General features: G+C 44.1%; 1 protein-coding gene across 9 annotated transcripts in view; it reads left to right on the top strand.

Annotated features, from left to right (window-relative positions):
* Window positions 1–870: 870 nt before the first annotated feature.
* The window catches only part of COG2 (component of oligomeric golgi complex 2), a 43,140-nt gene continuing 34,049 nt past the window's right edge, over window positions 871–9,961 (top strand). For 6 of the 9 annotated variants that reach the window (XR_012326682.1, XR_004522648.2, XR_012326681.1 and 3 more), the window contains exons 1-2: window positions 871–1,047; window positions 9,383–9,544. Coding sequence is in view for 5 of the 9 variants with exons in the window: in XM_033842564.2 (XP_033698455.1) it covers window positions 976–1,047; window positions 9,383–9,544 (234 nt within the window). In the remaining 4 variants the exon portion in view is untranslated. Of the gene's footprint in view, window positions 1,048–9,382; window positions 9,545–9,961 lie in introns of those variants that run through there. The other 3 variants (XM_033842565.2, XM_033842562.2, XM_033842566.2) reach the window with 2 other exon arrangements.

The following is a 9,961-nucleotide window of genomic DNA, read 5'->3' as shown; positions in this document are numbered from 1 at the left end:
AGGTGGTCACGAAGCACTGAGCTGATCTCCTTTTTAAGGACTCTTAGGGGTTAGCGTTATCTCCAAGGAGAAAATAGCCTTGGGAGGAACAGCCTACACCCTGGTGTATAAAGGCAACGGGCTGCAGGAAGGAAAGACGTGGCAGGGTGAAGAGTGTTTACTGAGGTTCGTGGTTAGGGTTATCAGGGTCTTAAGGAGAAAAAAAGAGAAATGAATCATCATCATTTGATCATGGTATTCACAGCCAGAGGGAGGGACAATGGGAAAAAGAGAAACACAAAGAAACCGTCAAAATAAAACTGGGATGTACGAGGGCAGGAGGAGGGAGAAAGTCTGAGAAATGGGGGAGGGGGATGTAATCGCACCGATACTGGCCACAAACACAAAAATTTGCCCATTCCTGGTTTACATTAAAAATGAATATGTATGCACATGTATTTGTCGGCTGTGTCCCGACTAGGCAGGTGATGAGGCGCTCCTTTAAGAACCTTAAAGACCCAAAGTTGCACTCAGACCGCCCACCTAGATCTGAGCCCAACCCTGGACCTGAGGACCGAATGGCCGACTGCGGCCGTGGTTGTTCCCTCCGCCCTGGAAGAGCTTGCAGGTCGATTTTTGCCAGCGGGTCGAGAGGGAGCCCTGGAGTCCTCCAGCCCGTGCTCTTAGCGCTCAGCCCCCGCCTAGACCGCCCGGTCGGAGCCGGCCCGAGCTGCAGGGCCGCCCTCCGCCGCACGGGGGCAGCAGCACCTGCAGCGCGGCGGCGGCGGCGGCGGCCGTCCCGGCGCCCCTCTTGGCGGCGGCGGGCGGAGGCCGGCCCGCGGCGCGCTCGCTGATTGGCCGCGGCGCGGGCTCTGCCATGTTGGCGGAAGCGGCGCCTTCTGTACCTTGGCTGCGGCCGCCGAGTCCGTGCGCGCGGCGTCCTGCTTCCTCGCCTCGTCCGGGTCTCGGCGCTGAGAGGCGGCGGCGGCTGGCGGGATGGAGAAAAGTAGGATGAACCTACCTAAGGGGCCGGACACGCTCTGCTTCGACAAGGACGAGTTCATGAAGGTGCGCGCTGGGGCTCCGCTTCCCGAGCCGGCGGCGGGGGGCCTGCCCTCCTTTCGCTCCGGGGCCTCCTCGGGCCGCGCCTGTTCCGGACCGGCCCCCGGCGGGACCTCGCTGCTCCTCGCAGTGGGTCTCTTGGCCTCAGGTGTGGCCGGGGCAGCCTAGAGAAAGCACCACTGTGAAATCGTGCGTAGTGAGCGAAAAGGCCTCGAAGTTGTGTGCAAGTGGTTTTGAGCTAAGTATAAAAAGCCCCTATTATTACCCGACCCCGTTAGCATGCAGTGCAGTAGGATTGCCAGTCCCCTGGCCAGACAGACGCTTGTTGACCAGCGCCTTGCACCTAAAAGCTCAGTACTAATGCATTGACCAAATCTCCGAACCCACGCCCATACCGAGGGATCAGGTGGGGGGAAAAGGCACTAAATCGAAAGTTTTTCCTTAACGTTCGTCTAAAGCTTCTGAATGAGATATTTAAAAGATGAGAATTTTCTCATTTTGTTGCGATACAACAAAGCAAGCTATTCTCCTTTTCTAAAGTTGCTCTACTGCTCTTTATAGGGTGACCTCGAAGTTGGTCTGCAGGTCATTGTAGGACATAAACTTACATAAGCAGAATAGCAATATAAACCGAAAACATTTTATGGATAATAAAGGTTCATCAGGCACAGCCTTGAAAATATCCAAGATTTGAATCAGAGCTAGGAGGAACTTTGCATACCTATTTGGTGTAACCCTCTCGGTCTGTACTTAAACTACCAAGAAACATATTTATGTTTTATATCTAAGGATTGGGGGGTTTGATACCACTAAGTGGCTGTTTTCAGTGTTAAAAAGGTAAACGTTTTGGCTCAGTAGACGCTAAACTTTTAAGGAAGTGAGTGTAAGTCCCTTACTGTTCTTTTTTGATGACTTTAAGTCATACTATGCTTTTTCTCATTTTAGGTTCATCAGTCTCTCAATCTTTTTGTTATTTGCATTCAGATCACATCTCTGGTTTTTAAAAGTATTTATATCTCATTTCTTTATGGCTGAGTAATATTCCATTGTATATATGTACCACACCTTCTTTATCCATTCCTGTGTTGATGGACATTTAGGTTGCTTCCATGTCCTGGCTATTGTAAATAGTGCTGCAGTGAACATTGGGGTGCACATAACTTTTCAAATTATGGTTTTCTTCAGATACATGCCCAGGAGTGGGATTGCTGGATCATATAGTAGTTCTATATTCAGCTTTTTAAGGCGCCTCTATACTGTTCCTAAAAAAGAACGAAATAATGCCATTTGTAGCAACATGGATGGACCTAGAGATTATCATGCTAAGTGAAGTAAGTCAGACAGAGAAACACAAATATCATATGATATCACTTATATGTGGAATCTAATTTTAAAAAATGATACAAATGAACTTATTTACAAAACAGAAACACACTCACAGATCTTAAAAGCATACTTATGGTTACCAAAGGGGAAACATGCCGGGGAAGTGATAAGATGGGAGATTGGGATTGACATATACTTACTACTGTGTATAAAATAGGTAACTAATAAGGACCTACTGTATAGCACAGGGAACTCTACTCAATATTCTGTAATGAACTATACGGGAAAAGAATCCAAAAGAGTGGATATAAGTATAACTGATTCACTTTGCTGTACACCTGAAACTAACACAACATTGTAAGTCAACTATACTCCAATAAAAAAATTTTTTTTAATGTGGTAAAAAACAGTATTTCCATCTGGATTCTCTCCAGTGTGGCCATATCATTTTTAGTATGTGGGGCTGTCTAGACCCAGGAATAACGTACTCTTGTTCTCGTACAGTGGTGTTTCTGCTAAACCACGGCAAGGAAGAGCATAACTTGTCAGGGATGTGTGAAAGGGACCGCGGAGTGAACTTGCTGATCCAGGAACGCTTTGTTCCACCCCCTGGCTGAGAGCTGCCCTGGAGCGAGGGTAGAAAGAAAGACCATGATGAGAAGAGGCGCACTGGAAGAAGAAAAGGCACAAGCAGAGATCAGGGGCTTTGTTCTGACTTCTGATTTCAGGAGTCTCAGAATACAGAAAACGTAACTTGTCCAACTTTTGCCTTCTTCAAGGCTTCCTTCAGGCTCAGTACCAGCATTCTTTCGGACTTGCTAGCCCCACCATGTTTCTTGCTCTGAGATGGCAGAATGCCTTTGGCAAGAGCAGCTGCAGAAAGCAGAAAGCAGAAACCTCAAAATATAAGTTCTAAAGTAGAACCTGCAGTAAGGAGAGGGCAAACTGGGAAGGTGGCTGGAATGGCCCTATTCTTTCACGGCTCCTAAGCCTCTGAACGTGCCCTACAGTTTGTAGTGCTAATAAATGTGACCACTTCACATGTAGAAGAAAAATACCTAGGACAGCTCTCCTGTGTTAAATGTTGATTTTCTAGGTGAGACCTGGAGATAAAGGTTATTTGCAATTTGTGTTTCCTTCAAAGAGACATTTTATAAGTTTTAGTTCCATGGCAGAAATGGTGGGTGGAGAGCTTGCTGTCGGGGTTATATTTCTACCTCTATGTCTCATTCAGCACATTTTGTAATTTGTTCCTGTGGGAAAGTTAGGGAATATCCTATTTGCATTAGGAGAGTTGAGATTACTTGAAATCCAGTCGTTGGGTTGGAAACTGTGTCATTAGTCTGCCAGACATGACGAGGGCCTGTTAGGACAGTGGTAGCAGTTGCTCACTTAATAAACAGTCATTCATTGATCACCTGCTTTGTGTCAACCAGCAGTCTAGACGGGATAGTACAAGGGTACATAAGATATGGTTTGGGCTGTTGAGTATGGTCACAGGAAGACCACCGTGTGTGCTGAGAAACTGGACCTAGTCCAGAGAGGCTGGAAGGCTGGCCAGGAGTGAGACCGCAAAGGTAGGAGGGCAGCTGGGAGGGTTGCAAGTTGGACGGGGCCCTGTGTGCTACACCGAGGGCCTTGTGCTCCATGAGCTGCCTTCACGGTTAAAGCAGATGATGTGGGCATGTCTGTTGCATTGGAGCAGCGTTAGAGGGCGCTGTGCCACTGGTTCCTTCAGGTGGATATCGGGTTCCAGCTCAAGGGAAAATTGTGTTGGATTTGAACTGATGAGCTAATATTTTGATATGGACCGTTCTTGCACATGTGTTTCAGTCCTAACTCAGTGTCTTAGTGGTACCTCAGACCTTTAGGAAAGTATTTAATAAATTCTTAATAAATAGCAAACTACCTTTCTGAACACAGAAAAAAAAGAGACTACTAAAAAGTTATTTCAGTGGTCCTTGTGAAATCTAATGAGAAAGAGGAGGGGACAGATTTGTGGAAGATGGAGGTGATCAAAAGACAGGAGTGGCAGATGGAAGAATCACTTGGGGCAGAGGTGGTGGTGACATCATACCGTTAGCTTCGTCACCTTGCAGAAATCTTTAGCGCGCGTTGATAGCCAGCTATCAGATGAAATAGGACCTAAGATCTTGGTATCAGGGAGAGAAAGCGGCCTGCTAACAGAGATAAATTAGATCCCTTTACCTAGGAGTGCTATTGGAATCGTAGCTTTCCCCTTCTAGCCCAGCGTACGACTTCGCTTCCTGTTTTATAGCAAAAATAGTGCCATCGAATGGGAACTCCTTCATCTTGCTGACGATGACGGCTCATTCTTGTATTTGTGCCCGTTCTCTTTCTCCTCCTCGCCTGTTACGTAGAGGGGTTTTCCTTCCTTCCTTCCTTCCGCCCGTGCTTGGAGCCCAGGCCCTCCTGCACTCTCCCCACTGGCTTTCAAACACGCTTGCTTTGGTCTCTTCCCCTTGACCCTGCTGCCTCTAGTCTGTCCTGTCACACTCTTCCACATTACAGCCAAATGGTCCAGTTGTTGTTACTTCCTTCTGCGCTTTTTGGCCATTTGTGTGTCTTCTTTGGAGAAGTGTCTGTTCAGATCCTTCGCTCATTTTTTAATTGGGTTGTTTGTCTTTTTATTGTTGAGTTGTAAGAGTTTTTGTATATTCTGGATATTAGACCCTCATCACATATATGACTTGCAGATATTTTCTCCAATTCAGTGGGTTGTCTTTTCACTTTTTTAATAGTGTCTTTTGACACATAAAAGTTCTTATTTTGATCGCGTTCAATTTTTCTATTATCTTGATGCTTTTTGTGTCATATCTAAGAAATGACTGTCTAATTCAAGGTCACACGGACTTTCACCTGTTTTCTTCTAAGAGTTTTATAGTTTTAGCTCTTCTGTTGAAGTCTTTTGATCTATCTTGACTTAAATTTTCGTTTATGGTGTGAGGTTGGTGTCCAAATTCATTCTCTTCCGTGTAGATATTCTCTTGTCTTAACGTCAGTTGTTGAAGAGACTCTTCTTTCCCCATTGAATGGTCTTAGCGCCCTTGTAAGAAATCAGTTGACTATAAATGTATGGGTTTTAAGTTCTTTCTTTTTAAATGTTTAGGAAATCTACAGTGTAAAGTAAAACTATTTCTGAGAAATGAAATGTGGCTGTTGTTACATACCACTGAGTTTGGGGTTGTTTGCTGTCATAGCAAAAGCTTCCTAATCCAGTATTCACAGATGTTCTAAGTAATTTAGTCTTGTGCAATGCAACGCTTGTTTAAGAACAAATATATAAATGGCAAGTTGAGCGCTAATGTTACCTAATAGCATTTGTTTGTGAGAGTTGAGTTATATGATTTAGAATGTCACCATGAAGTTCACACCTGAACTTCATCCATCTGAATTTCATACCTTCAAAGATTATGTACCTGAGGCAAGCAGAGTGCTCTGCACAGTCATACAGCTGGTTAATAGCAAGGCCAGGATGTCAGGCTGAGGCCTGCCCACACGTTCTTGCTGCGATTGCTGTGTAACTATGAATATAAGGTGTTACCTGGGGTCCTCTCAAGCAGCAAGATGTCTGGGCTAATTCTGGCTCTAGGTAAAGAAGCAGATGGTTTTCACTCAGTGGCTGTGAAATTACAGTTTGGTAAGAAGTCCTCGTATCTGACACTATCAGAGCAGGTGTCTGGGTGATTAATTAAGAAAGTCAGTTTTTACAAGTACTCGAGGGATGGTGCTTGAGTCCTTAACGTTCTATTTTCACTCATACATGTGTACATTTATTCTCCATTGATGTGGCGCCAAGCTCTTCTCTCTGAAAATTCGTCTGCTGATTCGATTTCTAGATTGTCCTTTAAGTCGGTGAGAACCCTAAGGCATCTGCAAAGAATCTGGTATAGAATCCTTCAGGATTTGTATGACCCTCCTTCCAGCTGCCCTACCTGGTTCATGGTCATGTGATACATAATTGAGGAAAAATTGTCTTATCAATTTCTCAGCATCGGGTCTTCACAGAGCATCATAGTTTTCATGAGAACAGTTATCTTCTTGCACTTATATTTTGTTGGTTTATATAATGTTTAATAAAATTCTGTAATTTTGATGATAAGTACAAGTGACCTTAACAAGTTCGGGAATCATCACATCTGATTCTTGATGACTAAACAGCTCAGCTAGTAGCAGAGTCATAGGTGCAATGGACAGTAACCTGCTGGCTGTATGCATGTCTGCCTACCAGGGGCATCAGAATGTTACAAAGGGAGATGGCATAGCGAACCTGTGAGACCAGTACTTGGAAGTTGGTTTTGAAAGATTCTGAACATCTGTTCAGTGGAATACTCACATCCATATAAAATGTCAGTACAAGTTTATATGTATTATGGAAAGACATGGGAGTTATATCTCTATATGGGGAAAAGTAGCTTAGAAAAGGCTTATTAAGAGTGTGTGTGTGTGAACACAGGAAGAGGTCTGGGGTTTCGCTGAAGATGGTGACGTAGGAGGATCCTGAACTCACCTCCTCGCATGGACACACGAAATCGACAGCTACTTAATGGAACAACCTCCTCTGAGAAAACCCCCCAAAACTAGCTGAGCAACTCCTGCACATCTGGCAAACAAGAAAAAACCCACATCAGAGTGGGTAGGAGAGGCTGAGACACAGTCTCACCATACACCCCTCCGCCAGTGTGGTGACCCACAATCGGGGAACTCCCATCCCAGGCTGCTCCCCGAGGAGCGAAGGGTGTGAACCCCACCCCTGGCACCCCTACTTTCAAGACTTGCACCTGGGAGATGAGCCCCCAAAACATCTAGCTTTGAAAGTCGATGGAGCTGGCATCTGGAAGACCCATGAGGCTACAGTGACCTGAGAAACAGTTCTTGAAGGGGCAGCATGAACTTACCCTCCCCAGGGCCTGACACAGACACAGCAACTGAAAAGGGCCCAGACTTGCTGTGAAAGAGGCTTGTTTATCTTAAAGCATCGGCCTGAGGGGCAGGCTTCTAACTTCGCCCACATCTGGGCTGTGCTCTCTCTCTCCTTGCTCCGCTCAACAGTATCTCCTGGAAAGGAACGTGTGTACTTGGTCTGGCGCCCTGATTTTTGCAGCTGCTGCCTGGGGACACCTCTTAGGTCACCTGGCTCTGGTGGCCAGTGAGGTTTACGCTTGTAGGTCCCCAGTGTTCATTGCAGTATTATCTGCAATAGTCAAGACGTGGAAGCAGCCTAAGTGTCCATGGATGGATGAATGGATAAAGAAACTGATACACACACTGGGATGTTATTCAGCCACGAAAAAGAAAGAACTCTTGCCCTCTGTGGTGGCAACGTGGATGGACCTTGAGGGCATTAGTGCTCAGTGACATAAGTTAGAGAAAAGATGGTCATGGTCTCACTTGCGTGTGGGATCTAAAAAGCAAAGCAAGAAAAAATGGACCCACAGGTACTGTTCACATGGGTGGTTACCAGAGGCAGCCGGTGGGGAGTGGGCAAAATGGGCGAAGGGGGGCAGATGGTACAGACTTGCAGTTAATTAGGTAAGTAAGCCTGGGCATGTGGTGTACAGCATGGTGACTGTAGTTAATACCGTGTTGTGTATTTGAAAGTTGAAGGGAGTGAACCTTTTTTTTTTTCAGTCTGTTTAGAAAAGCCATTAAACAATAACAACTACGATAAGCAGCAACAGCAACAAATCCTAGGCAGCGGAGAGTTGGTACAATTATTATCACCCAAAGTGCATAATTTACATTAAGATTCATTCCTGGTGTTGTACATTCTATGAGTTTTGACAATGGATAGTGACCTGTATGTACAGTCACAGTGTTGTGTGTAATAGCCCTAAAGCCCCTCTGTGCTCTGCCTGTCCATCCTTTTCTCCCTCCGACCCCAGGCAGCCGCTCATCTTTTTACTGCGTCCATAGTCTTGCCTTTTCCAGAATGCCATATAGTTGGAATCCTATAGGATATACCCTTTCCAGATTAGCTTTTTTCACTTTGTAATCTTAAAAGTTCTCATAGCGAGAAAAGGAAATGTGTAATGGTGTGTGATGGATTTTAACTAGACTTACTGTGGTGATCATTTTATAATAGATACAAATGTGGAATCATTATGTTGTGCACCTAAAAGCCATATAATGTTATATGTCAACTGTATCTCAATTTAAAATATAATTTATATTTTAAAGAGAAAGTCAAAAAAATTCTGGAAGGATGTGAATCATGATGTTAAACAGTGAGAAAAACATTAATAGTGCGTATCTGTAGAGCATCAGGACTGAGTGATTTTTTTTTTTTTTTACTGTCTGTCTTTTGTGTCATTATAGCCCACCCTCCTTCTCCTTGGGTTCCACATCTGTGGATTCGACCAACCATGCATCAGAAATATTTGGGAAAAAAAATTCCAGAAAGTTTCAAAATGCAAAACTTGAATTTGCTGAGTTAGCAACTATTTACATAGTATTAACATTGTATTTACAATTATCTGCATAACATTTACATCTTATTAGGTATTATGTAATCTAGAGATGATTTAAAGTATACGCAAATACTGCGCCATTTTATGTTAGGGACTTGGGCATCCCCAGATTTTGGTGTCCTAGGGGGTCCTGGAACCAGGCCCCCGTGGGTGCTGCGGGATGGCTGTATTTCTTTGTTGGTTGAAAGTTTCACAGTGAACATTTGTTACTTTTAAAACTAAGGGAAAAGGAGCAATTTCTGTTTTGTGAGGAGCCTATTTAACATGTGTAGTTAAAAAAAATTAAATCCCTTGTAGAATGTAGGCGACAGGAGAGAATGCTCTTGGTCAGGGGCCACCCTCTTGGCGCCTTGATAGTGCACAAGCACCTTTATGTCACGTGTACTGAAAAGGACTTTCTCCCAACGGCAGTAGCCTTTCAAATGAGTAGAATGGCGTTTATCTCTTATTCTTTCTCTCCTTTTATTTCTGTGTGTAAAATGTGATATCGTTGCAGTAATTCTTTTTTCTGGTTTTATTTTCAGGAAGACTTCGATGTCGATCACTTTGTGTCCGACTGTCGGAAGCGGGTCCAGCTGGAAGCACTGAGAGATGACCTGGAGCTCTACTATAAGCTGCTTAAAACGGCCATGGTCGAGCTCATCAACAAGGACTATGCAGACTTCGTCAACCTGTCAACGAACCTGGTAAACTTTAAATCCAGAGTTCCTACCAGTCAGTGTATTTACATACGTACTGCACACTCTCTTTCTCACTCATGTTTATTCTTAAAAGTGCTGAGTGTTTTTAGAAACCTTTTAGTTGATTTTTCCCCCAGAAACTTGGAGAGATTACTAATCTTATTAATAAAAGAACTAAACGTTCTTGATACACATTTTTTGTTTTGAGTTTAGTTTGATTATATTTTGAATGACTTATTAAGAAGTAGTGAATAGTAAAGGATAACCATCTCAAGAGTGGTTGTTTTTGTTAGTTGCTAAGTGATTACCACGAAATCTCACTGGTTTAGACTAATTTGCTAGAGCAGATACCAACTGTTCTTAAGGAAGTGCTTAATTTACTTTCAGGCACTGTGCTAGCCAGACATAGGTTGAGGAAGCGTT

The sequence above is a fragment of the Tursiops truncatus genome, chromosome 16 (assembly GCF_011762595.2).
Source record: "Tursiops truncatus isolate mTurTru1 chromosome 16, mTurTru1.mat.Y, whole genome shotgun sequence".
NCBI classification, from domain to species: Eukaryota; Metazoa; Chordata; class Mammalia; order Artiodactyla; family Delphinidae; genus Tursiops; species Tursiops truncatus.
This window is presented reverse-complemented; position numbering and strand designations above follow the sequence as displayed.